General features: G+C 45.3%; 1 protein-coding gene across 2 annotated transcripts; it reads left to right on the forward strand.

Moving 5' to 3' along the window:
* Positions 1 to 26927, forward strand: igsf5b (immunoglobulin superfamily, member 5b). Of its 2 annotated transcripts, none has more exons than XM_048265471.1 (9): positions 1 to 1531; positions 1866 to 1951; positions 4122 to 4487; positions 12355 to 12651; positions 14197 to 14316; positions 20286 to 20310; positions 21651 to 21739; positions 23776 to 23858; positions 26241 to 26927. In XM_048265471.1, exons 2-9 carry the CDS (start codon positions 1903 to 1905, stop codon positions 26334 to 26336), a joined length of 1125 nt encoding a protein of 374 aa, XP_048121428.1. In that variant the 5' UTR covers positions 1 to 1531; positions 1866 to 1902; the 3' UTR covers positions 26337 to 26927. The 2 variants fall into 2 exon arrangements, with proteins under 2 accessions (XP_048121428.1, XP_048121427.1); XM_048265470.1 differs by having other exon boundaries at positions 1 to 743; positions 26241 to 26926.
* Positions 26928 to 27744: the final 817 nt, after the last annotated feature.

Genomic DNA, 27744 nt, shown 5'->3' on the forward strand with positions numbered 1-27744 from the left:
ACACTCTCTCTCTCTCTCTCTGAGTGTGTGTGTGCATTAATATTGTGTGTACGGAATTCTATAGGATCCCCAAAATAGGAAATTACTTTGTGTACGTACAGCAGTTTCTTCAATTCCTGTGTAGGGTCCCCCCCATCCCACCCCACTCTGTGTGTTCCCTATGGCAAGCCTGCAGCACATCGACAGGTTGTTGGACAGGTGTCCATTCGTACTGGCAGAGGCGTGGACTTGAGCTGAGCAGGTGTTAGCACTAGCGATCCCGCTGCAACAGAGGAGAGACCTTGGCAGTAACACACAAAATAGACACATTGTGCCGCTCTACTCCTGCACCCCTCGCTTGTCCTTGATTTCACACACACACACACATACATACATGCAGACAATGCACATGCTACTCCTAATAATAACCAGAGGTCTATGTATTTCACTTGAAGAATGAATAAATGCCAATGGGAAGTTGAGTTTCTCTCTCCTGGGACTGAGGAATGCTGGGAGCCATTGTTCTGAGCGGCTGTGTGCCGTGGTGACGCATGCCAGACCAACAGGCTCTTAGGGCTGGGAACAAAGTCTGACTCGGGCCCTGGTAATGTTTAACAAAGTGAGTTTCTGACTCAAAAACGTACCCGTTACACAGAGGTGTGTGTGTGAGAAAGAGAGAGAGAGAGAAAGCACACACACATGTTGCATTCACAGATGGCCCTCTTATGACTTCACAGGCTGATCCTGTTTGGAGAGCTTAAAAGGTATGATTTCTTTGTCATATGGTTTAGAATATCTGTGTTTTTCTATAAATTTCTCATTAGGGAAAATGTGGTTTTATGAGTGACAATGTCAGAGAATGAGGGACCTCTCCTAAAACCGTTAGACCGCTAACCTGAGATGCCAATACATACTTCTTAACCCTCAACAGCGGAGTTTAGGTTTATGCTTCAAAGTCACACTTAGCTGTTGTTGCTGATGTAAATTATTTGTTTCAGGCATTTTCATATCGGGGCTTTCAAATTCACTATGCATCCTGGCATTATTTAGTTCATGAAAAACGTAATGCGTAAAAGCTGTAATATGCCCTAATCAGAAGCAAGATGCAGAGAGTTCACATTCAATTTGATAAAGTTTAGCCTTCATGCTCATCCTCAGAATGATATCAGCAATGTACGTCTAAGAATCAAGCATTTGTGGTGGGTGTGGGTGAGGATTTATTCATTATCTTGTAATATAGACATAATGGTTGTAAGCAATATGTTGATGCATTTATGTAAGGTCTATATGCAGAACTACCTAGAAATGATATATATGAGAGATTTAGTTCAGTTTAGCTCATCAAAGCCTAATTCAACATGTGTAAAATTGCAAGACGGCTCCACATCAATGGCATGAGGTTCAGTCACTGCAGTAGATGATCTAATCGGAGGATAAGTGAATCTGTTCAGCTCTTGTAAATGAAGCTGAGCACTGTTGCACAAAATGAACTGTCCATGGGTCATTTCTGATTACAGCATGATGATCTGTCCAGAGGAGATAAATTGAAATGGTAAATTGATTAACCATAACCTTATCTTATAAAACTACTGCACAGCGTGTACAGCCACGAGAGTGGTGGCTATGCTTTCAAAGTGGCCAAGAATAAACATTGTAAAAGTTAATTAAAATATTATGTTATGCACATTGTTATTGGAATGTATCACTTTATGTGCATATGTATGCATCACATAATAGTCTCTCTGTCTCTCTCTGTATGTGTGCACATGTTTTTGAGAATGTGTGTGTGTGTGTGCGTATGCGTATGCATGTGCGTGTGTGTGTGTGTATGTCTGTGTGTGTGTGTGTGTGTGTGTGTGTGTGTGTGTCTGTGTGTGTCCTTGCAGGTTTTAACAACAAAGGCATGACTGTTACCTTGGCAATATGTTGTGTGTTGCCCTCCTGCTAGTACAGTTGGCATTTGCTACTCAAGGTGAGAGAAAACCACACACTAGCATCTCTCTCCAGCACAGTGCCAACTCCCTGTGGCCAATGTCTATTAGCACATGATCTGGTCAACAAAGAAACAAAAAAGATATTACTGAAATTTTACAACTCAGGGAAGGAGACACATATCACAAAGAAATATTATTTAGTGTGAATTCCTGGCCTGCACTAACTTTGCTATGATTTTTGTTTATTGTTGGCAGTATTATTTTTTTTTCGTTACCATGTTTTATTCACAGAATCCCACCACAATTTAGTAAAAATGAGCACACATTCTCTCAGTATACAAAACATCTTGCAATGACCCCTCCTGGGCCCAGGTTCCGTATTAAATTGCTTTGCAGTTAAACCCATAGGGCAGTATATGTGTGTTAGTACAATGATGTCAAAATGTAAAAAAAAAAGAAGTCTTCAGAGAAAATAAGGCAGTTTTTCTGGGATGCATGACAGTTAGATTTACGTTCCTATTAATGAAGAGGATAGATGATAAAAAAAAGCACTCCTTAGCTGGTGGAGATTTACTGCGTTCTCTGAACGCGATTCATTATCCTCACGTTCCCTCATCCTCGTGCGTGTGTGGCCTGTCTAGCCTGCAATCTTGCAGGTGTTTCCCCGTGCTCTGACAAGCGTGTGACAGCTCGCCTCAGGTTCAATTAACCCACGGCGAGAAAAAATAAATCAAGAGCAGCAGCAAGTCAGTCAGTCAGAGCTGAGCATGATGGGATTAGAAAGGCAGAGATCTAGATTCACTAACATAGAACATAGAACATAACACAGAGATCTAGATTCACTAGCAGAACATAGAACATAACACAGAGATCTAGATTCACTAGCAGAACATAGAACATAACAAAACATACAGAAATGTGATCAGACTCAATGCTTCAGGTTATGAGGTCAACTGAGATATATTCTTTCCAACCAATCGGGCAGAAAAGGCTTTTTTAAGTAAGTACTCTTTTGATCCCATGAGGGAAATTTGGTCTCAGCGCAGTGAGCTGCCTGCAACAACAGAGGCGCTCAGGGAGCAGTGAGGGGTTAGGTGCCTTGCTCAAGGGCACTTCAGCCGTGCCTACTGGTCGGGGTTTGAACCGGCAACCCTCTGGTTCCAAGTCCGAAGCGCTAACCAGTAGGACACGGCTGCCCGTGCACATTTAGTAATATTTATACACATACCGGTATTCTTACTCTAAACATAGGGCTCAATATTGCAGCCATATAAGGTCACTCTGTGCCATTTGAGACACGTTGTGTGTCTGTGTGTTTGGGTCATAAGAAGAATGTGGTCACATGAGGTCACTATCTTTTTTTTTTCAGGGTCAGTTCACAGGATGTCACTGACTGTATACTGTATAACTTAGTGTATACCGGTATATCAGAACATTAACCATTCCAGTATATTAAACTGCTACTCAATGACACCAGAATTTGCATAACAAAATTACCATATCACCAAATTATCAATGCTGTAATTATACTGTATATTAGGCATAGGCATTTGATAGACTTGTTATCAAAACATGTTATCAAACTAAGAATGTCTAGTGGCCTAAAACTAAGATTACTTTCCTTTGGCCCGGTCAGGTAAACGGAGGGGTTCTGTGGGCTACTGCTCTGTTAAAAAGAAGCGTCTAGTTTACTAAACTTGTATTTGTGGGGCGTCTATCTCGGCTGAAGTCTCACACAGACCAGATGGCTGCACCCTGTGAGGTGTTTCTACGACTCCTCCCGGGCACACAGATGTGTTAGCGCGCCTGGTTAGCGGGAGACAACCCACTAGGCAGTGTAGGCAGTCCATGAGCGGTCCACTTGTTTTTAATATTGTTTTTAAACACCCCACCGGTTTATGGTCTGCCTTCAGCTCAGCCTAGTTTAGACATTGCAGTCACCTCAGTGTGAAAGGAACCAGCCCTCCCAAGAACTGAGTCACTACAGTTTTTATTCCCTAATCACTGAAATGCCCTAACATTTCACTATTTAGCCTCTAAATATTTTATGGTCTGAGCATAATATTGTATTTGTTAAAATTAGGCTTTTGTTATACACATTATTGTCCAGTTACTATTGCCTGCCTGTCTACATTCATATCATCATCATCATCATCAGCATCATCACACCATTTTTCACTGACCTCTGGCTGTGTGTGTGTGTCCCAGGTCAGGATGCATCTTCCTCCTCCTCTTTCTTCTCTTCCTCCTCTTCACTGCGTCAGTCGGAGTTGGTTCTGGAGCCCAGATCCTTGGCGGTGCTCACTGGCCAATCGGCCCGCTTCAACTGCAGCACGACCGAACCGTGGACCATCATGATATGGCGTCTGGATGATGCTTCAGTGATGGTCATCTCAGCGGGAAACGGTGCCACAAACACCACGTTGTACAAGGCAGTAAACTGTTCCACGGCCCAGACGTCCTGCTGGGAGCTGGTCATGGAGAGGGTCATCCGCAGCAACTCAGCGCAACCCCACCGGGTCGTCTGTGAAACTCTGGGTGGACTACTAATGGCAGCTGAGTTGCATATCCAAGGTCTGCTCCTCATCGTTTATATCACTTTATATTACTCTCTACTATACAGTTAAACAATAAATACACTAAATACACACACATGCGCGCACGCACACACACACACACACATACATACAGTACATACACACATACAAACACAGACACACACATACATACACACAAACACACACACACCCACACACACACACACATACATACAGAACATACACACATACAAACACAGACACACACATACATACACACAAACACACACACACCCACACACACTGTACAGACACATAAACACACACACACACACACACACACACACACACACACACACACACACACACACACACACAGACACGCACACACACACACACACACTCAAAATCAAATGGTTTTGGTACTTTACTATATTTAAGATACGATTGTTGGTAAGCCATAGATTGATTAAAGGATGGATGTGTTGAAAGAGGGATTGATTGGTTGGTTGGTTGATTGGTTGATTAATTGGTTGTCTGGCTGGTAGACTGATTGGTGGAGTGACTGGTAGGATCAGTGGTTGTCCACATGTAAGTATTGTATATGAAATGTTCACATATCTGCGGTATAACCAGAGCCGGACAGTAACGGAGTACATTTACTTGAGTGCAGTACTTGAGTACAATTTTGAGGGATCTGTACTTTACTCGAGTATCATTTTTGGGGATTACTCATGACTTTACTCAAGTACATTTGAGAGGCTAATATTGTACTCTTTACTCCACTACATTTCTATCCATAACCGTGAGTACCCGTTACTACTTCTAAAAAAAAAGGAAAAAAGAAAAATCTCGGAAACCCTCAATTTGTTATTTCCCTCACAAACGTGATTGGATTGTGCAGGCACCACTGATTGGGACAGCCTATCAGCAATCACCTTCAGCTATGTCAGATTTAAATAAGAGACAAAACCATGGACGAAACAATGGATAAAGACGCAGCAGGTCCATCCCGGGAATGTGCCAACCCGTGGCCCCACCTCGCCAGACTATTTCAATTTTCTGAACAAGTTAATGATAGTTTTTCGCTATGTTTCAATTACAAAATAGTATTTTGTATTTGAAATACGTATTTTATGTCCATGTATTAGAAATACTGCCCATCCCTGGCAACATGGTAAAAAGATGAAAATGACTTGATTTTACTTTCAATTCCCTTTTAATTCCAAGGTATTAACATTAACATTTTTCATAACTCCATGTAGGACGTTTCTGGACATAAATGTAAGCACTGTAGCAGTAGTAATGCAATATTTAAAAAATGTACTCTTAATACTCAAGTACTTTTAAAAACAAGTACTTCAGTAGACATCTGACTGTTGTACTTTTACTTGTGCTTGAGTCAAATTTAGCAAAGGGTATCTTTACTTTTACTTTTAAGTAATGAAGCTGTGTCCTCTGTCCACCTCTGGGTATAACTAGAAATTAATCTAAAGCCAAAGTCAGTTTGTGGGGGTGAACTAACACAGACTTCTTGATGTGGTACCACCTGAAACATGCATTGAAACATGCATACTATAGGTTCGTTTTTCACAGAAGTGTGTGTGTGTGTGTGTGTGTGTGTGTGTGTGTATGTGTGTACAGTATTTGTGTGTGTGTGTGTGTGTGTGTGTGTGTGTGTGTGTGTGTGTGTGTGTGTGTGTGTGTGTGTGTGTGTGCGTTTATGTATGTATACAGTATGTGTGTGTGTTGGGCCGGCTTATTTCCCCCCACACTGTAGCTGATTTAGGTGCACCTATCGACCAGGGTGTTCCTCAGCCAGGGGCATTCATTAGCCCCACTGACTGTGCAAGGGCTGCCTCTCGCTCGGGCATATGACATTGTTGATGCCAGCGCCCGGGATGCCTGGACGGGTATTGATTGGGCACCGCCATAAACACCCCTGGGGGTGGGCAGCTGCTCTCTCTGTCTCGCCAGCGTGAGGGACAGGCAGAGAGTGGCCGTGAGGCCAACCTTGAGCTGCGCTGTCCTTTAGACGCTCCCCGGCCAATTCTCTCCCTCTCTCTCTCTCTTCCTCTCTCTCTCCCTCTCTCTCTCTCTTCCTCTCTGTCTTCCTCCCTCTCTCCCTCGCTCTCTCCCTCTCCCCCTATCTTTCTCTCTTCCTCTCTCTCTCTTCCTTTCTCCCCCTCCCTCTCTTCCTCCCTCTCTTTTTCCCTCTCTCTCTATCTCTCCCCTATCTCTCTCTTCCTCCCTCTCCCTCTCTTTCTCCCTCTCTCCCCCCTCCTCTCTCTCTCTCTCTCAGGCCATAAATCATAACTTCTTTGCAAATGGCCAGAATAGAGCCTCCATGCTGATGTAGAGTTGTTAAAAAAGTTCCTGTGACAGAAAAGAAGGGGGCAGCATAAAAAGTCTCCCTCCTCCCTCTCTCTCCCTCTCTCTCTCACCCATCCACTCTCTCTCTCTCTCTCTCTCTCTCAGAAAAGATGGGGGCAGCATAAAAAGTCTCCCACCTCCCTCTCTCTCCCCCCCTCTCTCTCTCTCTCTCTCTCTCTCTCTCTCTCTCTCTCTGAGAAAAGAAGGGGGCAGCATAACAAGTCAAAGTAAGTGGCCGACTGTACCGTGTGCTGGGCTGGGGTGACAGACTGCAGGCAAGGAGCAGCACTTTACCTCCGGGGTGATTTGTAAAGTCCTTCAGGATGGCTCCCAGGTGTTTCTCTTGCCAGTCAGTGTCAATCATAAACAACACACACTTGACGGGGCCGCTGGGGCGGTGCTCCCTACACGGCCTGCGCGGTGCAAAAAGTGTGTGCTACAACAGAACAGAGGAATGAAGCCCAACGTAAGAGAGGAGATAAAAAAAGAGAGATTGAAATAGTGGAGGCCCATGTTCAAGTGTTGAAGGTGGTGGGGTGTGTGTGTGTGTGTGTGTGTGTATGTGTGTGTGTGTGTGTATGTGTGCTTGCGTGCATTAGCCTGAATGTTGTCGGTTCAATTCCCGGCTTCCACCGTTGTGCCCTTGAGCAAGGCACTTAACCCCGAGTTGCTCTGGGGACAATGTGATCCCTTGTAATATAGCTGACATATGTAAGTCACTTTGGTCAAGAAGTGTCTGCTAAATTGTAAAGTAATGTGTGTGTGTGTGTGTGTGTTTGATTATTCAAAACATTTGATTCCTAATGAATTACTTGTAATGTGGAATTGAATAAAGTATCTAAACTGTGTGTGTGTATGGTGGGTAGCTGCAGGTTGTGGCCCGTGTGTGTGTGTGGTTGGGGACAGCCGTAGCCTACTGGTTAGCGCTTCGGACTTGTAACCGGATGGTTGCCGGTTCGAACCCTGACCAGTAGGCACGGCTGAAGTACCCTTGAGCAAGGCACCTAACCCCTCACTGCTCCCCGAGCGCCGCTGTTGTTGCAGGCAGCTCACTGTGCCGGAATTAGTGTGTGCTTCACCTCACTGTGTTCACTGTGTGGCTGAGTGTGTTTCACTAATTCACGGATTGGGATAAATGCAGAGACCAAATTTCCCTCACGGGATCAAAAGAGTATATATACTTACTTATATATATATATATATATAAAATATGTGTGTATGGGGGGTATCGAAAGTGGTAGGATGCATGCATGCGTGCGTGCGTGCGTGCGTGCGTGCGTGCGTGCGTGCGTGCGTGTGTGTGTGTGTATGGGGGGTGGCTGCAGGTGGAGTTTGATGGAGTTAGCTGAGGTGGAGCGAGGGGTGAGAGGTTGCCAGATGCGGTGAACTTCATGCTATGGATCAGTTGATACACACACACACACACACGCACAGCAAAGTCATTGTAAAATGCTGAGGGGGGATTTTCTCCTGGTGCTGCCTGTAGTTTTGATTTGATTTGATTTCCCGCTGGGCTAGGCTCTAAGGAGGCATATCGGACAGAGTCAAATTGGCGAAGCTCACTCTTGTCACGTTTAAAGCCCACGCAAGAAATGGAGAAAAAAAGAAAAAAAGAAAAAAGAAAGTTGATAAGAAATAGTCATGAGAGAAAACACACACACACACACACACACACACACACACACACACACAAGCGCACACACACACAAACACACACACACACACACACAAACACACACACACACACACACATGCACACACACACACACACACACACACACACACACAAACACAAACACACACACACACACACACACACACACACACACACACACACACACACACACACACACACACACACACAAACACACACACACACACACACACACACACACACACACACACACACACACACACACACACACACACACACACACACACACACACACACACACACACACACACACACACACACACACACACACACACACACACACACACACACACACACACAAACACAAACACACACACACACACACACACAAACACACACACACAAACACACACACACACACACACACACACACACACACACACACACACACACACACACACACACACACACACACACACAAACACACACACAAACACACACACACACACACAAACACACACACAAACACACACACACACACACACACACACACACACACACACACACACACACACACACACACACACACAAACACACACACACACACACACACAAACACACACACACACACACACACACACACACACACACACACAAACACACACACACACACACACACACACACACACACACACACACACACACACACACACACACACACACACAAACACACACACACAAACACACACACAAATTATACATCAATCATGGCACAAAATCTCACAGGCTAGACACAATGGACAAAGGTGACAGTGCGACCCCCCCGCACCCCCAATTTCATCGTCCACCTTACGGAGTGAGAGCTACTCCAAATCATTATCCCACTAATTTGCCTCTGTCCGCAAAGCCAGAGCTCAGCTAAAAACCCTGGGAACAAAGCAATGACCCATCCCCTTCAATATATTATGCGGTGCTCCTCTTTATCGCCAATGCTACAAATTCCCACTGACATATGTTCCCATTAAGGCTGGTGTATGGCGGATCAGGCCTGGCCGGGGGATGCAGAGTGGCTGAGAGGCCTGTCAGGGCCGCCCGATTAATTGTGCATCTTGGCATTTCCAGTTAACAGTCAGCAACTCTGGCCGCTGATTTGTGGTGCATCAGGTCAGATAGACCGCTGGAGGAGAGCCACAAATACGGCCGGCCACGCGCGCTGCACGGAGCTGCACAACGCTACTCACACACACACACACACATATATATGCACACACACACACACACACACAAACACATAGACACACATCAACCACATACAGTATGCAGCTAGGTCTTATTACCCAGCTCCACAGAAAGAGACCAGGGTGGAGTTGTCCCGTCATGTACTGTAAATCAGCATGGGCTGATGGAGGAGAGGACGTGGGATGAATGGGTTTGGGCGGGTTGGTGTTGGGGTGGGGGCACGGACGGAGCTGTTTATATGAGCATGCCGTTGTGCTCCATCATACCTCCTGCAGATTAAACGCTTTTCTTCAGGAGCGCAATTTCCACAGGCCGCCCCAATGACAGATCACAGGAATTAAGAATGGTGTGGCATGACAGAGGACATTCTAGGAAAAGAGAAGGAGAGGGGGGGTGATAAGGAGAAAGAGAGGGAGAGAAATGTAGAGGAGATGAAGAGAGAGAGATGAAGAGAAAAAGATGTAGAGAGAAAGAGATGTAGAGAAAAAGATAGACGAAGAGAGAGAGGAAGAGAGAGATTGCAACAGGCATAGAACCAGACAAAAGGGAAGGAAAGAGAGAGGAAGAGATGACAACGTGACGTCCCACCAATAACAATGTCTCAGGACAGATTTAGTAGCGCTGGGCCTGTCGGAGGAGACGAGAGAGCACATCCCCCTCCTGCCCACGGAGCGCAACGTGAGTGATGACACATCCGGCCGGCCGGGCGCTTATGAAGTGGGTAATTGTGGGTAACCGTCTCGTAGAGAAAGCGATCACTGTGAAATGCTGTGGATTTCCTTTGCCGATGGAGTTCATCTCTCGACAGCTGAACTGAACTCTCAGTCACACTCTGGAGTTTCTGTATTTGGTAAATGCTGGTGTACATTTGTGTGATCCTTCTCAATTAAAACACTTACATTTTTACACAAGTAGTGACAAAAGAACCATTTCGAAATGAATGACAGAAATTCTCTCTGCAGCTGACAATGAATTCAGAATATTCCGGGTTTAGCACAGTAAATCAATGTTGACGTGTAATTTTGCAGGGGATAGTGACAAAAGCTTGACTGATTACCAGACCATCGATACCAATTTCCAGCACAGCTCCTCTGTCTCTGTGGCAGATGGAGCGACTTGTCCGGGTGTTGGCGTTTTCCTTGTGTGTTTGGATTGGCGTGTTGGTGAAATAAAGGGGGGAGGGGGGCATCTTGTAAGCCAATTGAGACACGATGACCAACATCCATCATTTAAGTGTGATTGAGAGCTTTCCTGGGTATGAGTCAACATCAATCAATGAAGTCATGTCTGATACCAGAACAGAGATCGTAATACTTCTCTCTGTTTCTCTATTGCACGCACGCACGCACGCACGCAGGCACGCACACACACGCACTCACACAGATGGTTTGGAATCACAGAAAACATCACAAACACACAGTGGGAAGTTCCGGGCCCCTGTCTTTGGCCGCAGAGACTGAGGTGGCATCCCAAACCTCTGCTGATTCTGGAATGGACCGAGCCTCGTTCTGGCCGAGTTGGTCACAGGTGTGTCACGATCACCACATGCTCTCCGGCGACACTCGGGCCACACTGATCGAGCTGAGATGTGAATGCTCGAGAACCAAAGGAGCAGAGAACCAAAGGGCTGAGAACTAAAAGGCTGAGAACTAAAGGGCTGAGAACTAAAAGGCTGAGAACTAAAGGGCTGGGAACTAAAGGGCTGGGAACTAAAGGACTGAGAACCAAAGGAGCAGAGAACCAAAGGGCTGAGAACTAAAAGGCTGAGAACTAAAGGGCTGAGATTCAAAAGTAGATAACCAAAGAACTGAGAATCAAAAGACAGAGAATCGAGCCGAGAACCAAAGAGTTGAGAACCTAAGAGCAGACAGAGAGCCAGCGGGTTGAGAACTTAAGGGCTATTGGTCTGACAACTGAAGGGAACGGTAATGAACGGTAGCAAAGTCCAGCTGTAGGGCCCAGTTTTGTGAGGGAACAGGCAGTAGTTTCCGGTGTTTTCCATCTTCACGTGTCAAAACAATCACCATTTCTTTCACTGGCCACATGAAAAGGTGTGTGTTTGTGTGTGTGCGTGTGTGTGTGGTGTGTGTGTGTGCGTGTGTGTGTGTGCGTGTGCGCGTGTGTGTGTATGTGTGTGTGCGTGTATGAATGTGTGTTCGTGTTTGTGATCTTGGGAGACGGTGCTTAGTGTCCACAGCATAAACACACATGCAGGCAAAGGGAGAGCTGAGGTGACAGAGGGCAACACAGCAGTCCCCCGCCTTGCACAGTGTCAGAGGCAGTGAAATGCCTGTGGATATTAATTACACTCTTTCTCCATCCCCCTCCTCCATCCCTCCATCCCTCCCTCCCTCTCCCTCCTTCAATGTTTCTCTCCCATTGCCCCTCTTTGCTGTTCTTTCTGTCTCCCTGATCCCTTCCTCTCTCTCTCTTCCTCTCTTTTCTCTCAATCTCTCTATTTTTACCATCACTTCACCTCTATATATCTTTTAGTTTCTCCTTTTTCTCTCTTTATCTCTCTCCCTTGCTCTCTCTCTTCTCTGCACCCTAAATATCTCCCTCTCTCTCTTTCTCTTTCTCCCTCTTTCCTCCTCCTCCTCCTCCTCCTGCATCTCTCCTTCCTCTTCCACCCACCCAGAAAGTGGCAGTGTTGTGGTCACCGGTGGGAACGTGTCCGTGCCCAGTGGTCAGACGGTGGAGTTCCAGTGCGTGGCCCTCGGCTGGTTCCCCGAGCCCAGTGTGGAGTGGTTCCTGGACGGTCAGCCTCTTGGCCGCGACTCCTTCAACACCAGCAGTGAGCTGGACCGGACCCGGGCCCTCTACAACGCCACCAGCACCCTGGTCCTGGAGGCCCGACGCATAGGCAGCGTCGAGTGCCGTGTGTCGGTCTCCGCCATGGCTGCCCCGCTCAGCGCGAGCACGTATCTCAGCGTCGGTAAGTCAGTGAGGCTCAGAGAAATGCTTTTCCATTTCATGCCATTTTCGTCAACTTAAAATAACATATGATCAAATAGAATTCAACACAACTCAAGCCATATGGCACAATTATTCTCAAAACTAGATGGTCAAGTGGGAAATGTGTCAATCCTGCTACATTGTTGGTAAGACACGTGTGCTTGTGCAGTGGTTTTGAGGCAACATTCCTTTTTTGTTTGTACAATAGGCACGTTCATCATCAATCTCTCCAAGACTTGCATAAATAATTACACAACACAGTCCAGCACTGGGCAGATGGGTTTAACACCCATCTCTGCCAAAGCCTCATCCCCAGCACACAAGTGTCTGTGTCAGTAAGAACTCCTCGGGATGGGTGTTAGTTAGGACACTCAGAGAGAAGAAGATTTTGCAACCAAATGTGTAGCTTTTTTTAAAAACAATTTGAATCTAAAAGAGATGTTTGGGTGTGTATCTCTGGCCTATAGCCACACTCCTCAGAAACCTAGAGACCCCTCAACCCCCACTGGCCCACAAGGCTCAGCAAATGTGAACTGGACATGGACTTTCATCATCCTTACAAAAATGTTTTTCAGAACTACACAATGTAATCCAACACGTGGCAAATAGCAGTGATCCATCTCATCTGTGTCATGCCTGGACCCCCCCTGGCACGCCTCAGTCCAGTTCCGTCTGGATGGTGTTATCAGTGCGGCCCTATTTTCAGACAGACAAATGCATTTGATCACGTCACGCAGTTTCGTCACTTCAACAAAATACTCTCATGTGACGGTGTAGAATTTTTCACCGCCATCCTACACCGTTTGTGCACTACTAAAAGAATACACTAGAGGGCGATCCACTGTCTTGTATATGGATGCCTGGATGCTGCTGTTCTCTATGAGCTCATCTAAGCAGCAGACATTTCACAAGTCTCTGTGCTCTGAGGCCACTGAACGTCAGCTTCGTCCACACACTGTCCTGTTCAAATTCCCTTATTGGTACTCACAACATCACAACACCACAACATCACAACACCACAACATCACAACACCACAACACCACAACATCACAACACCACAACACCACAACATCACCCGTGGCCTACTGGTTAGCACTTCGGACTTGTAACCGGAGGGTTGCCGGTTTGAACCCTGACCAGTAGGCACGGCTGAAGTGCCCTTGAGCAAGGCACCTAACCCCTCACTGCTCCCTGAGCGCTGCTGTAGCAGGCAGCTCACTGCGCCGGGATTAGTGTGTGCTCCATGTGTGTTCACTGTTTGCTGAGTGTGTTTCACTAATTCACGGATTGGGATAAATGCAGAGACCGAATTTCACTCATGGGATCAAAAGTGTGAATATATATTTACTTATATATACTTATACTTATACAAGGTGTTTAAGCCATCATCCTCTGAAGCTGTTGTCTTCCTTTAATTGGAACTGAGTGAACAAATAAGCAGCGGTACCAGTATTGTGTTTACCAATCTTCTGTGAGTATTAGGCTAAAGTATTATCACTTACTGTGGGTTTTATCCATGTGCAGTTCAAGGTAAGGACGACACTGCGGTGATAGCAGCAGTCTCCTATGTGGCGGCCATGCTTCTGGTAATCCTCATAACCATCTGCATAATGCTCTACCTCTGGAGGAGAGGCTTAAGAAAAGGTATCACCCTCTGGGTCTCTCATTCTCTCATTCTCTATCTCCGCCTCTCTTCATCTGTCTCTCATACTTTTTCTCTCTGAGACTCTCTCTACTCCACTGTCATACTCTGTCTTTCTCTCTCTCTCTCTCTCTCTCTCTCTGTCATTCTCGGTTTTAAAACACTCAGCTGTTGCTGCTGATGATTAAAGTATAATGAAGAAGTTTTGTGATGGCCACACACTGTGAATAGTCAGAGCTACACACACACACACACACACACACACACACACACACACACAGTCATCAGCAAGGGCAAGCCTTGCTGCCCCCCAGTCAGCAGAAAACGGGCACTCACTCGAAAAGTGCTGCTCACGGTTCTGCCCAACTGCCTGCGTGTGTGTGTGTGTGTGTGTGTGTGCATGTGTGTGTGTGTGTGTGTGTGTGTGTGGAGAGAGAGTGAGAGAGAGAGGTGCCTCACTTTACTGCTCGTGGGAGGTCATGGGGTGCAGACGCATAGAGGAGCAGGTGCCAAGGAGAGGAGAGGAGATGAGGAGACAGGAGGGGAAGAGAGGAGAGGAGAGGATAGGGGAGGAGAGGAGGGGAGAGGAGAGGAGAAGAGAGGACAGATGAGAGGATAGAGGAGAGGAAGAGAGGAGAGGATAGGGGAGGGGAGGAGGGGAGAGGAGAGGAGGATAGAAGAGAGGAGAGAAGAGGAAAGGAGAGGAGAGGAGAGAAGAAAGTAAAGGAGAGAAGAGGGGAGGAGGAGAGGGAAGGAGAGGATAGAGGAGGGGAGAGGAGAGGACAGGAGAAGAAAGGAGAGGAGGAGAGGAGATGGGAGGAGGAGAGGAGAGGAGAAGGGAGGATAGAGGAGAGGAGGGGATAGGGGAGACACCTTCACCAGGCCACGCCCTCATGCAGTGGCCACTCTATCTTTATTACTCTCTCTCTCTCTTTTCTCTCTCTCTCTCTCTCTTACTCTCTCTCTCTCTCTCTCTTACTCTCTCTCTTTCTTTCTCTCTCTCTTACTCTCTCTCTCTCTCTCTCTCTCTCTCTCTCTCTCTCTCTCTCTCTCTTACTCTCTCTCTCTCTCTCTCTCTCTCTCTCTCTTTCTTTCTCTTTTTGTCTCTTTTTTCATTCACTCAATGCACTTTGTCTTCACATTCAAGATTGAAATACGCTTCATTGGCCTGAGCAGTTCAAAGACAAAGTGGGGTACTCTCACTGTCTTTCTATCTCTCTTTCATTCTCTCTCTCTCTCTCTCTCTCTCTCTCTCTTATTCTAGCTATCTCTTTCTCTTGTCCATTTAACTCAAAACTGAAATATGCCTCATTGGCGTGGCCATTTCAAAGTGGTGTCAAAGGTGTGCCAATGAAACATTAATACAGTCAGGAAATGTAGACTAGTTAATAATGTATCATGCGCACAAAATACAGTAACTGCATGTCTTTGCCTTTTGATGTCTCTGTATCCTAATGTTTTTACATTGTACCTGTAAAGCTTTTTTACACTAAAATTCTAATTCAAATGTAATGTTGCTTTGTCAGTATGACAACATACAGTGTTGTCAAAGCATAAAGAAGTATTAAGTTAAGTCAGTTATTGTGGCTTGGGGTCAGTCTTACTGTCCCTCATGTTATGTTACGCATTGTGCAGCCAATACAGCAGTCAGTCCTTCTAGGTTGGATGGTTTATCTTTTAGGGAGTTAAACTGTGGTATTTTGTCGTGTTAAATGATTCTTATCTGTTGAAACTTTGGACTGTATGGGAGAAAGTGAATCTCTGTCTCAACCTCACCAGTCGTCCAGTGACCACAAGTCCGCTGCTCTTTTGGAAGCCAGACTTTCTTTATGGCAATGCTCTTTACCAGACTTTCTTTATGGCAATGCTGTGGTCACTTAGTCTGTACTTGATAAGGATCTGTCTCTGCTTTATATCTTTGACAGTGAAGAGATACTCTGCCAATTCATAATCTGTTTTTAGAGATAAGTAGCATTCCAATTGTGGTTGCAATTTGGTTTGGTTGTCCCAGGGCTTCAGATATGTTTCCGTGCTTTGGTTCATCATTTGTTTTACTTTGATCTGATTTTGGAAAGCGGTGTTGGCTGGGTGAGCCTGGGCAAACATGTAAGCATCTGCAGATCCATCTGGAGACCTTCCCATCGAAGGTCTTTCCACATCACCCAAAACCTAAAGTATAAGCTACACCAGGCGCGTAACTGAAGCGCTCCATTCGCAACGCGTAAAATCCATTTTTCGAGATATGCGGCGGCTATCGTCTGGTGTAGCACAACTTCCGTGATTACAGTGCAAGCTAATTGTTGCAGCAGACGCTACGCGAACGGACCGCTTCAGTTACGCGCCTGGTGTAGCTCATACATAAGAACCAATCATAACTGCTTATCCGGCATGGATTTATATGATGACAGACAGAGGAGTTAAGTTAGCAGTGCTGTTCAACACAACCAATAGCTGCACTGTCAGTCTGTGGTCAGTGATAAACTATATGGACATGTCATTTATTTGGAATTGAGTGCAACAATTACTTTTAAGATCTTGGTTTACAAGAAAAATGTGTTTGTTGTACTTCTAAAAAGTTTTAGTAAGAGTTCAATGTAGCAATTCCACTGCTGGTTATGCCCCTTACTGTACGTACACACTGCCACTGACTTGAGCTTCCAAAGAAACTCTGGTCGCCCTGTCAAGGACGCTTGTCAATAAAAAGTACAGGGAAGCTTTGGACGCTTTGGCCACTCTGACGTGACAGAACATGATCGAACGTAAAATGCTATCTTAAAACTTTATTCTATTCGATTGATTGCTGGTCGTTGGTCGCTGAACCGCGTCATAGCTCATTACCATAAAGTTGACTGACTTTCAACTTTCTGCTTGGCTCAAAGTAAGCTCAAAAGGCGCCCAAAGCATGACGGCCGACAGATTTGCAGCTTCTGGCAGCTGAGAGAAGCCGGCTTCCATTGAAAAATTAATGACTTCCTGAATCTTTGGAAGCTCAAGGCGGCGGTGTAATGCGTACAGTTAGACATCAGAAGTGAATAGAGGGTACCCAGACCATTCTCATTCTTCAGTTGAGATCTGAGAGGGCGTCTGGTGGTAACCATGCTAGGACTTAGGACTTTATGGAAATCTCTTTTCATCACATAGAGAGCTCTGCTCGCTCACTCACTGTTCCATTTCAGAACGTCCTCAAGTAGGTCACCAAAGGCGAGTTTCAGACTATGATCTGATATTAAAACTTTTTCTTTCTTCTCTTTTTATGGCACATTCCGGTTATTTCCGCATTATCCAGGCTAGTCCGGAACAGCCGTACACTCAGCCACGGCTACATGGGGTCTCAGACAGGCTGTTCAGAGGCTTCTGTTCTGATGGGTGGTGGTGGTGGGGGGGGGTAGCCATCTTGGAGGCATGGGCACTCTTGGCTCTGCGTGGGCCTGTTTGCACGTGATAACCATAGAGTGCCCTGCAGTGGCACATTAGAGTCCTGTAATCTCTGTGACAGATTAGGGAACAGCCAAATCCAGGGCCGCGCTCAGGACTGTTTTTAACACAGGTGCACCCCAACACCCACACACACACCCCTCGCTAGTGCTGTATATTGGGGTGTGTGTTTAACACAGGTGCACCCCAACACACACCCCTCCCTAGTGCTGTATATTGGGGTGCGTGTTTAACACAGGTGCACCCCAACACCCCTCCCTAGTGCTGTATATTGGGGTGTGTGTTTAACACAGGTGCACCCCAACACACACCCCTCGCTAGTGCTGTATATTGGGGTGCGTGTTTAACACAGGTGCACCCCAACACCCCTCCCTAGTGCTGTATATTGGGGTGTGTGTTTAACAGGTGCACCCCAACACCCACCCCTCCCTAGTGCTGTATATTGGGGTGTGTGTTTAACACAGGTGCACCCCAACACACACCCCTCCCTAGTGCTGTATATTGGGGTGTGTTTTCCCCTCACTATTCATCTCTCTGCCTTGTGTTTGCCGTCTGTCCTGTTCATCTGCCTGTGTCAAGCCATCAATAGGCGGGTTGACATGTACTGTTTTATTCCGATTAGAATCGGAAAAATGGCTCAATCGGAATAAAAATGATACATACAGTATAAACAGCTTGATCGGAATAAAACTGCCGATCCGATTATAATTTTAATTGGAATGAAAGTCTGCTCTCGGATTGCCTGCTGTATCTTCTCAGCAGAAGTAAAGCAAGAACGGCCATTCCGATCAAGGATTCTAGAGTAAGCAGTTGATCAGAATAAAACGTAGCCCATGTTCTGTAAACAGATGGCATGAATTTTTCACCCGGAATAGTTTAATTAAAATGACAAAAAAAGCAGTCCTTGCAGACCCACCAATTGTTGGTCATATAACCAGAAGCGAGCGCAGGTTATGCGATGGCAAAGCCCCACGGACATGTAGGTAGGTAGTGTTTCGTTTAATGTTAATTCGCTGACTGATGGACTATGGAGAGAGTGGTGATTATTTGGGGTCGTGTTAATGACTTTTGGGCGGCGAGGGTTCAGAGGGATGTGTCACCCCCCCCCCCCACACACACACACACCCTGAGCCTGAGGAGGGCAATTTTCCATAAGGCCCTCAGGCTTCTCCATCTGGGGCCACTGTTGTACAGTAGCCTTCTCCTCCATCCCTGCCATATTTATCTTTTCCTCTCATTCTCTCTCTCTCTCTCTCTCTCTCTCTCTTTTCTCTCTCTTGCTCGCTCCACTTATATTTCTTTCCCTCTGCCTGAATATCTGTCTTTCCATCTCTCTCTCTGTTCCTATCTCTCTATCCCTTTCTCCATTTATCTCTCTCTGTTCCTACTCTCTATCCCTTTCTCCATTTCTCTCTCTCTGTTCCTACTCTCTATCCCTTTCCATCTCTCTCTCTCTCTGTTCCTACTCTCTATCCCTTTTCTCCGTTTCTCTCTCTCTCTCTGTTCCTATCTCTCTATCCCTTTCTCCATTTATTTTTTGCTTCCTCTCTCCTCTTCACTCCAAGCTCCCTCCCTCTCCCTTTTCCTCTTGTTTCCCTCTCTCCCTCCTTCTATCCATCTCTCCCTCCTTCTATCCATCTCTCTCCCTCCTTCTCTCCCTCCTTCTCTCATCTCTCTCATTCCCTCTCTCCCTCTCTCCCTCCTTCTATCCATCTCTCTCATTCCTTCTCTCCCTCCTTCTATCCATCTCTCTCATTCCTTCTCTCCCTCTCTCCCTCCTTCTATCCATCTCTCTCATTCCTTCTCTCCCTCTCTCCCTCCTTCTCTCATCTCTCTCATTCCCTCTCTCCCTTCTTCTATCCATCTCTCTCATTCCCTCTCTCCCTCTCTCCCTCCTTCTCTCATCTCTCTCATTCCCTCTCTCCCTTTTTCCTTCTCTCTCTCCCTCTCTCATTCCCCCTCTCCTTCTCTCTCCTCTCTCTCATTCCCTCTCTCCCTCTCTCCCCCTCTCCCTACCCCTCTCTCTAGCTGCAATATTCTTTGTTGAGAATCATTAGCCCCCTGCTTGGCGGTTTGCTGTAGCATGTTGACGTGACCTCAGGCTGCAGCTTCAGCGCCTCATATGAGCCAACTCTCTGGCTCCACGCCATGGGACCCCTCTGGGCCCTCTGTGTGTGTGTGTGTGTGTGTGTGTGTGTGTGTGTGTGTGTGTGTGTGTGTGTGTGTGTGTGTGTGTGTGTTCCTCTCTCTCCACAGCTCCAGCAGTATGTTACACAAACACACACACACCAAAACACACACACACACACACACACACACACACACACACACAGTTAGTCCGTCACATTTGCCATTTAGCCATCAGTCAGTTCTTCCATTAAAAATTCAAGTGTCTTTCTTCAGTGTGCAAGTGTGTTCTGCATGTATGTGTGTGTGTGTGTGTGTGTGTGTGTGTGTGTGTGTGTGTGTGTGTGTGTGTGTGCGTGTGTGAGTATGTTTTCACCTTTTATTAAAGTAATTTTTCACTGTCTTTCAGAGTCCTCTATTCCCGAGACTGAGAGGTAAGACCCCACATGCCACATGCCACACACACACACACACACAGGAAGCACTACATGTGAAGCATGTTACTGTAACATAGCCCCCACTTCTCCCTAAGCTAAACAAAATACACAGTGTCCATGCTTTAAATCAATTAGAGAGTTCTGCATAGCATTTTTGGAAGCTGTAGCTATTTTTGCTTCATAAACAATGACAGTAGTGAAATGTATAAAGTCTGTTTATTTTTCCTCTCTCGCTCCTTGCCTTGCACAGTCCAGAAATAAACAGCCACAACTCCCGAAGGAATGGCTGATATTCTCCATAATATACTCTGCACAGCTATAGCTTGGTAGCCCTTTGTATTGTCAACCACTTTACTTTGATGACAGCTCGGGCTTGATTGTACTACACTCTAGACAACTAATGGGGTGAAATAGCTGCACTGTTTGTGTTATTACATAGATAATCGTATATACTAGATGTAAAGTACAGCACTCTTGCCCCAGCAAATGTGCGCACACACACACACACACACACACACAAACACACACCCTTTTTGTGTTTTGTTTCTAGTCCTTCAGCAGTAAACGCTAAGCCATGTAGATCTGATTCTTTAGTAATAGTGTGTCAGTAACAGCTTATGATATCCTCACTCTAAGCTCTTGATTTCAACCAGTCTTAATCAGCTAAAACCCTGATCAGTTTTGCACACCATTACTGGCTCTCCAGAGATTGTGCCTAACCATCTGTGAAACAATCTGTGGAAAGAAGAGAAAAGGAACCACGTTAGCGTGGAAATTAAACTGTGCTCGTCCTATTGATCAGCAGCCATGTTGCTCTTGAGAGGAACACACGGTCTCTCGCCGTGCGGCTCGCTCTCTCCGAGCACGAGCCTCTCCATCATGGAGACCCCACACATTAGCCCGTGTGTTGTTCACGATAATTAAAACACACGATTAGACGTTGTGAGCGCTGAGTTGACAAAAACGAATGAAATGTTTATTACATTTGCAGAATGTCATGAATATCATTTACATGGTAAAGAGGCTACAGTAGGCCTACTACTGATGCCAGGGGCTTAATGTGCAGTTTTAAATGCACAATACCAAACTGGGACAGTTTCCGTGGCATTGTGAGAGAAAAAGAAGGCTGCAAATGGTCTGTGTGCACAGTGTAGGATTCACAGAAGGCGCCCGGTTTTTTGTCTTGGTGACCCAATTCATGTCGCTCATGTTGTACTTCCCAAAAAAAAAAAAAAAAAAGCGAAATTAACTTGAAAGCACTCTTCTCTCCTTTCTAATTTTCTCATGCTTCTTGTTTTTTTTTTTCTCTCTCTTGTTCTTTCTGCTGGTTCGTATAGGATAGACCAACACCGGAGCCAGCAGAGTTCTGTTGCCGAGGAGACAGAGGGCAGAGTGAATGCTGGATACTCTTCAGAATGCAGCTCAAGTGAGTGGAACCGCATGGGCAAAATGGAATGATAACAGCAGATAAGGCTTCGAACAAAGAAGGGCCGTGTCTCCCAAAAGGCACTGGTGGAGCTACTACAACCATCATAACAGAGAGAGAAGAAAAGAGTTCTTTAAAGAATAAGTGATGTGTCTCTCTAGTGCGCAAGGATGCCATTGTAGCACAGCCCAAAGGTTTGGAAACACAACCACAAAGTTCAGACCAAAAGTATTGACAAAATGGCACCAGGAACCCGTACAAAGCGGATTGATAATAAATTATGTTAAACAGAGCGAAAGTCTGGAGCTCACAGTCAAACGCATTTTTCGATTTACTTTGACCAGACTTTTCTGGCCTTTCTATTTCAACAGTGCATATCCTTATTTGACTTTGATAAAAGCTTTGCAGTTCTTTTGACCAGGAGTATTGCTGTGTTTGCCCCTATAGAAGCTCTCCTGGCCAATCTCAGTTTGGCTTAATGATGGTGACCCTGACACATCCTCTCTTGAAATGCCATCTTTTCCCCCTGCAATGTCTCCCTGCTCGCCCTGCGCAGCGTAGTGTATAATTCGGTGGGAAATGAAACGTTACCCAGCATCGCCCAGTCCCCTTGTGGCCTCCGCTCCCCCGCACCTGGGCAAGAGGGTCAGTTCCAATATGGTCCAATTACCCCAGTTAGGAGATTCAGGGGGACTTGTGTGTTGGAGGCTATATGTGTGATATATGTACATTGTTGTTGTTGTTATTTATGTATACAGTGTTTTCTCTTTCATTGTTCTAGTGTATACAGTATATTTTTGCTTAGGTACTGTATATCATATCTTTTTGTATATAGGGGCAGCCGTGGCCTACTGGTTAGCGCTTCGGACTAGTAACCGGAGGATTGCCCGTTCGAACCCCGACCAGTAGGCACGGCTGAAGTGCGCTTGAGCAAGGCACCTAATCCCTCACTGCTCCCCCGAGCGCCGCTGTTGTTGCAGGCAGCTCACTGCGCCGGGATTAGTGTGTGCTTCATCTCACTGTGTGTTTTTTTTACTATCAAAGTCAAAGTCTGCTTTATTGTCAATTTCTTCACATGTCAAGACATACAAAGAGATCGAAATTGCGTTTCCTACTATCCCATGGTGGAGACAAGACATATTTTACCAATTAGGTCCACAGACAAACATAACATTCAAGTAAACAATATAAAAAGTAAAAATAAGAAGGCACATACAATGAAGAAATAAGAGCAGCAACATTTGGTAGAAATTATGCAATTGTGCATACAGTAGACAGTCAATATAATGCAAAAGTCAGGCCAATAAATGGCTGAGGTAGTTTTGTTTGACCTAAGTATGCAAGTGGCATAGTGGTGCAAGTTATGTAAGAGCAGCAGAAGTGTGTTCAGAAGTGTTCAGGACAACAGGACAACAACAACAAGTTGCAAGTGTGCAAGTGAACAAGTGGAGTAGTGCAAGTGGAGTAGTGCAAGGCAGCCATTTTGGGTCTAAAAGTCCAGGATGTTATGTGGCTGAGGGTGGAGGGGGGAGAGAGTTCAGGATCCTAACAGCCTGGTGTATGAAGCTGTTGGTGAGTCTGGTGGTGCGGGAGCGCAGGCTTCTGTACCTCTTCCCAGAGGGCAGTAGATCAAACAAATTGTGAGCGGGTTGACTTGCATCACTCACAATTTTGGTCGCCTTGCGGGTGAGGTGGGAGGTGTAAATGTCCTTCAGGGAGGGGAGAGAAGCACCAATAATCCTTCCAGCTGTGTTCACTATGTGCTGAGTGTGTTTCACTAATTCACAGATTGGGATAAATGCAGAGACCAAATTTCCCTCACGGGATCAAAAGAGTATATACTTATACTTACTTATATACTTCTATATAGTATATACATATGACTTCCCACTGCTCCACTATAACCTGATATGGAGTAAACATTTACTTACCACATCCGTTATATAAATGCTCTGTTTGTAACCGCCTCAACCACTATATCTGAGCAACAGCTGATTTGTTTGTTTGTTTGTTTGTTTGTTCGTGTGACACGACAGGCTTTGTTGACACCGAGTCCAGTGTTAGCATGCACAGTCGGAGGACCACTGCCAGCACCGAGGAGGCATACACCACTGAGGAGGTAGCCACCACATCTGACCACTCCTAGCCTCTCCGCATGGTTGAAGGCCAATCCAGACACAAAGATTTGGCCAGGCTTCAGCCCTGGTATCACAGCATGGATCCACCAGACTTGAGGCCCTTTCAGACACAGATCGATTAGCACTATGCTGGCCGCTGGGTTCAGTGCGGAATAGTTGTTGCCATCACAACAAACCGATGTTGTGCGGTCCAGCCACTGGACACTGCTCTGTTGGTGATGTTTTTTGCTCACAAAGGTTGCTTTGTTGGTGATTTTGTTTTTGTTGGTAAATAGGCTTGGTTGTTGATTGGCCGCTATGGGAAATCCCCTACCTAGAGCACTAGGAATGTAACGTCTCTCTTGAATATATCTGAAATTAATAGGTTTCAGAGCGCCGCAGTGCTGTTGCTGTGTTGCATCTGAAGACCCATTAGGCCAATTCTGGATCAACTTTTAGTTCCCCAAACACTTTGTTGTTCCCCAACGATCATTATAGCATAGAGACACTCTAATTCTTAACAGCATTTTAGTTATGATGGTCGGAGCACAGCAACTGTTTTGGGAAATGACGTTGTGGAAAATGAATCTCCCGAGTCATCTGCCACGTGAGTAGACGCTCAGGCTACGGATCGGGACAGAGGAGCAGCTCTCGTTCCCCTCTCTTTCCTCTTAGCTAATGCTAATCTCTATGTAACTGGGTTCAAGTGTTTTTCAGTGAGGGCTCATTGTAATTAGCATAACATTTCTTACTGCTTTATTCATTAACTCTGGATCATCAGTGCAGCTGAATGTCGCACAGAGAATGTGGAACTACTTGACTGATAACATTAGATTTCATTTTGCAGTTTTTAATTTTTACAATGCATTTATCCAAAATGACTGCAGGTAAGGGGTCTATTATTCTGTTTGATGTTGTGGTCCATTGGAAGCAGAGGGATTACAAAAAAATATTGTACATTTATTGCTATACAATGAGATAATAAGAAGCTAGAGAGAGAGAGAGAGAGAGAGAGAGAGAGAGAGAGAGAGAGAGGGAGAGGGAGAGAGAGAGTTAAGCTAATCAGTTCTAACAGTCCTAGGGGAGTTTTGAGTTATTAGAGTCCATACCAGACCTCAGAGACCAGCTGACTACATGTGCGGCTCTACCCACTCTGGTAATGAGAAACTGGCCTTTTCAGACGGAGCACCCTCAGAAGAAGCTGCGAGACCTGGCTATCGATTGGACCATTGATCTCCACAAGGGTGTTTTTTCGGGGTCTCTGGATGACTATTGATGAAAAGGCCTTTTCAAAAGCACAGAGGCAACTCTCTGGCCAGACGAGCCGACCTCTCTCGGGCTGCAGTGCTAACGCTGGATTAGCGCGTGTGCACACAGAGTGATGGTGGGGAGCGCAGCGGAGAGCCACTGTGCCAGACGTGCAGATGAGTCCTTCCTGAACTGAGCAGCCGGGTTCTCCGTAAGCCTGAGAAGCCTCGGGAGGATGCGCTGTTTCCAAAATAAATTATTTTAGACGTGTGGTACGGAGCTTTGGCTGTCAAAAACAGCAGAAACAGAAAAGCTACCCGCCTGAAGAATGGCAAGTGCAGTTAAGGAAGAACAACCAAGATAAAGAATTAAGATATTAAGATGTATAGGATGCATTGGAGCACACAGAAGCATTAGATTAATTTATTGCGTCAATACAATGAAACCTAGAAACTGTACCTGCACGTTGTTTACAATTTATTGTTTACAGTAAATACCCTTGGGTTGTCTCTTTATGTCTCTTAATTAATACTGTAGGCCACTGGGTTGGTTTCTTCTGTGATTGTGTAGAGGAAGCCTTTTAAGTCCTGACTCCTGAGCACTCTTGTGTTGCTCCAGTAAACGCCTACACATAACGGCTCGTTCCAGGCAACCCGGAATCCGTGTTTTCACAACCTTCTACCCGTGAAAGTGCCCTGGAATGGCAGTCAAACCCGTAACATACTGATCGCTGTACTCCCAGTTACCGTTGTTGACGTCACACACACATGAACAACAGAAGGGTTTGTCGTGACTTGTCATGACTTTGCCTGGAATGCTACTAAGTCGTGAGTCGTGACATGAAGATGTAACTTACAGTACGGGCTAAAAATTGTGTCTGGAACGCAGCGTAAGCGCTGGCATCCTGATCAAGGAGTCAAAGGACAAAAGGCTACTGTGACGGCCGTAGGGATGTTATGTTTACTGAACTCCTGCAACCATCAAGCAGTAATTCTCCCATAATTCTCCCTGTAGACCTACTGTGGACCCATAAAGAACTCCTCTGAAGTAACAATGTTGACAACCCTTCCCCCTAATCTACATTAACCCGTTTTATGTATAAATATCTGTTTTAAACTCTTTTTTTATCTTTGCAGATGCCAGATGTTGTCCCCTCACCCTATAATACGATCTACTTCATCTCCCTTGGCGACAAGAGCACTAAGACCCCAAGAAGCGTCACTACAGTGTGAACTTTGATCTTTGAGTGTGTGTGTGTGTGTGTGTGTGTGTGTGTGTGTGTGTGTGTGTGTGTGTGCGTGCGTGCGTGTGAATGTGTGTTTTTTTTTATTGTATGATGATGATGCCACACCACTGTAATGCTGACATGGGGATATGGCACTGGAGCTAGCACTAGGAGGCAAAGATTGATCATCTCACTGATATGTTACTATATAGCTTATTGTGAAAAAGATCCCATCAAACTATTTTGTGATCCCCTTTAATCCCACCAATACTAAAGAAATATATGAAAAAGAGTACAGTAGCCCAATCCCTGTTGTAAACAGAATCATTTGATATTTTATTACATTGTATTATGTCACACAACACACATTTCTAAATTTGTATGAGAACAATATATAATTATATTTATTCTAATTTATGAAGCCTCTCTCTCTCTCTCCTTCTCCTAGTAGTACAGATTGGCTTCTCCACTTATAATTTATTTACTTCTTTTGTCATGATATTTTCTCATTATATTCTCATGTATTTTTTAAAATGTTTTTCCTGTATTGAATGTTACACAAATACAATATTCCTGTTGTTATTTTCTTGGCAGCTCTGCTTTGGTTTACATCTACATTCTGTGTGCACAAGTACAGTACATTTTCAGAGACCATCATAGTCAACTTGTCTATCACACTGTCCTTTCACTCTAGAGAGTCCCACATAGACAGAATTTAGATGTGGATGGCAGGCAGCCATTAATTCAGGAATACTAATTCAGAGCCAAGTCTATTTTTCAGTGATAGGCAGGTGTAAGATAATACAACATATTAGCTATGATATAAGACATAAAAAACATACAATTATTTGATTTCAAAACCTAACAATTTATTAATTTAGCAGACCCTTTTATCTAAAGCGACTTACAAAATTTGGAATAACATTCAAGCTACATTGCAAAGGGGACCTTAAGTAACAATACAATTTATATTAATACATACACGCATAAACTATAGAAATGAAATAATCCTAGCATTAATGAAATGAATAAATCAATCCGCAAACCAGCGTAATGTAGGGCCCTCCTCTTTAAATCCATGTCATCCATTAAATGACGCACACTGATCCAGCCTCTCTCTCCATGCCATCACTGCTTTCAGCATCACTATTGTTCACCATCGGCCTGCGCTGATATGGATTGCATCCCTCAGCGAGCTCCAGCCATCCCCCACCGGCCCGCAGTGCTGTCTGTCAGGCCGTGCACGGTGCTAGGACCCAATCGCCATGGTAATCCTCATGTTACTGGTGATGTTGTGGTGGTGGTAGCCATGGTAATCCTCATGTTACTGGTGATGTTGTGGTGGTGGTAGCCATGGTAATCCTCATGTTACTGGTGATGTTGTGGTGGTGGTAGCCATGGTAATCCTCATGTTA

Source organism: Alosa alosa, chromosome 15, assembly GCF_017589495.1.
Source record: "Alosa alosa isolate M-15738 ecotype Scorff River chromosome 15, AALO_Geno_1.1, whole genome shotgun sequence".
Lineage (NCBI taxonomy): Eukaryota > Metazoa > Chordata > Actinopteri > Clupeiformes > Clupeidae > Alosa > Alosa alosa.

Bases quoted from the DNA above. Each gene is read 5' to 3' on its own strand.
- igsf5b (XM_048265471.1), top strand. From the start codon at position 1,903: ATGTTGTGTGTTGCCCTCCTGCTAGTACAGTTGGCATTTGCTACTCAA. The intron at 12,652-14,196 runs GTAAGTCAGTGA...ATCCATGTGCAG, and splicing joins GAGCACGTATCTCAGCGTCG to TTCAAGGTAAGGACGACACT. The intron at 23,859-26,240 runs GTAGCCACCACA...TTATCTTTGCAG, and splicing joins AGGCATACACCACTGAGGAG to ATGCCAGATGTTGTCCCCTC.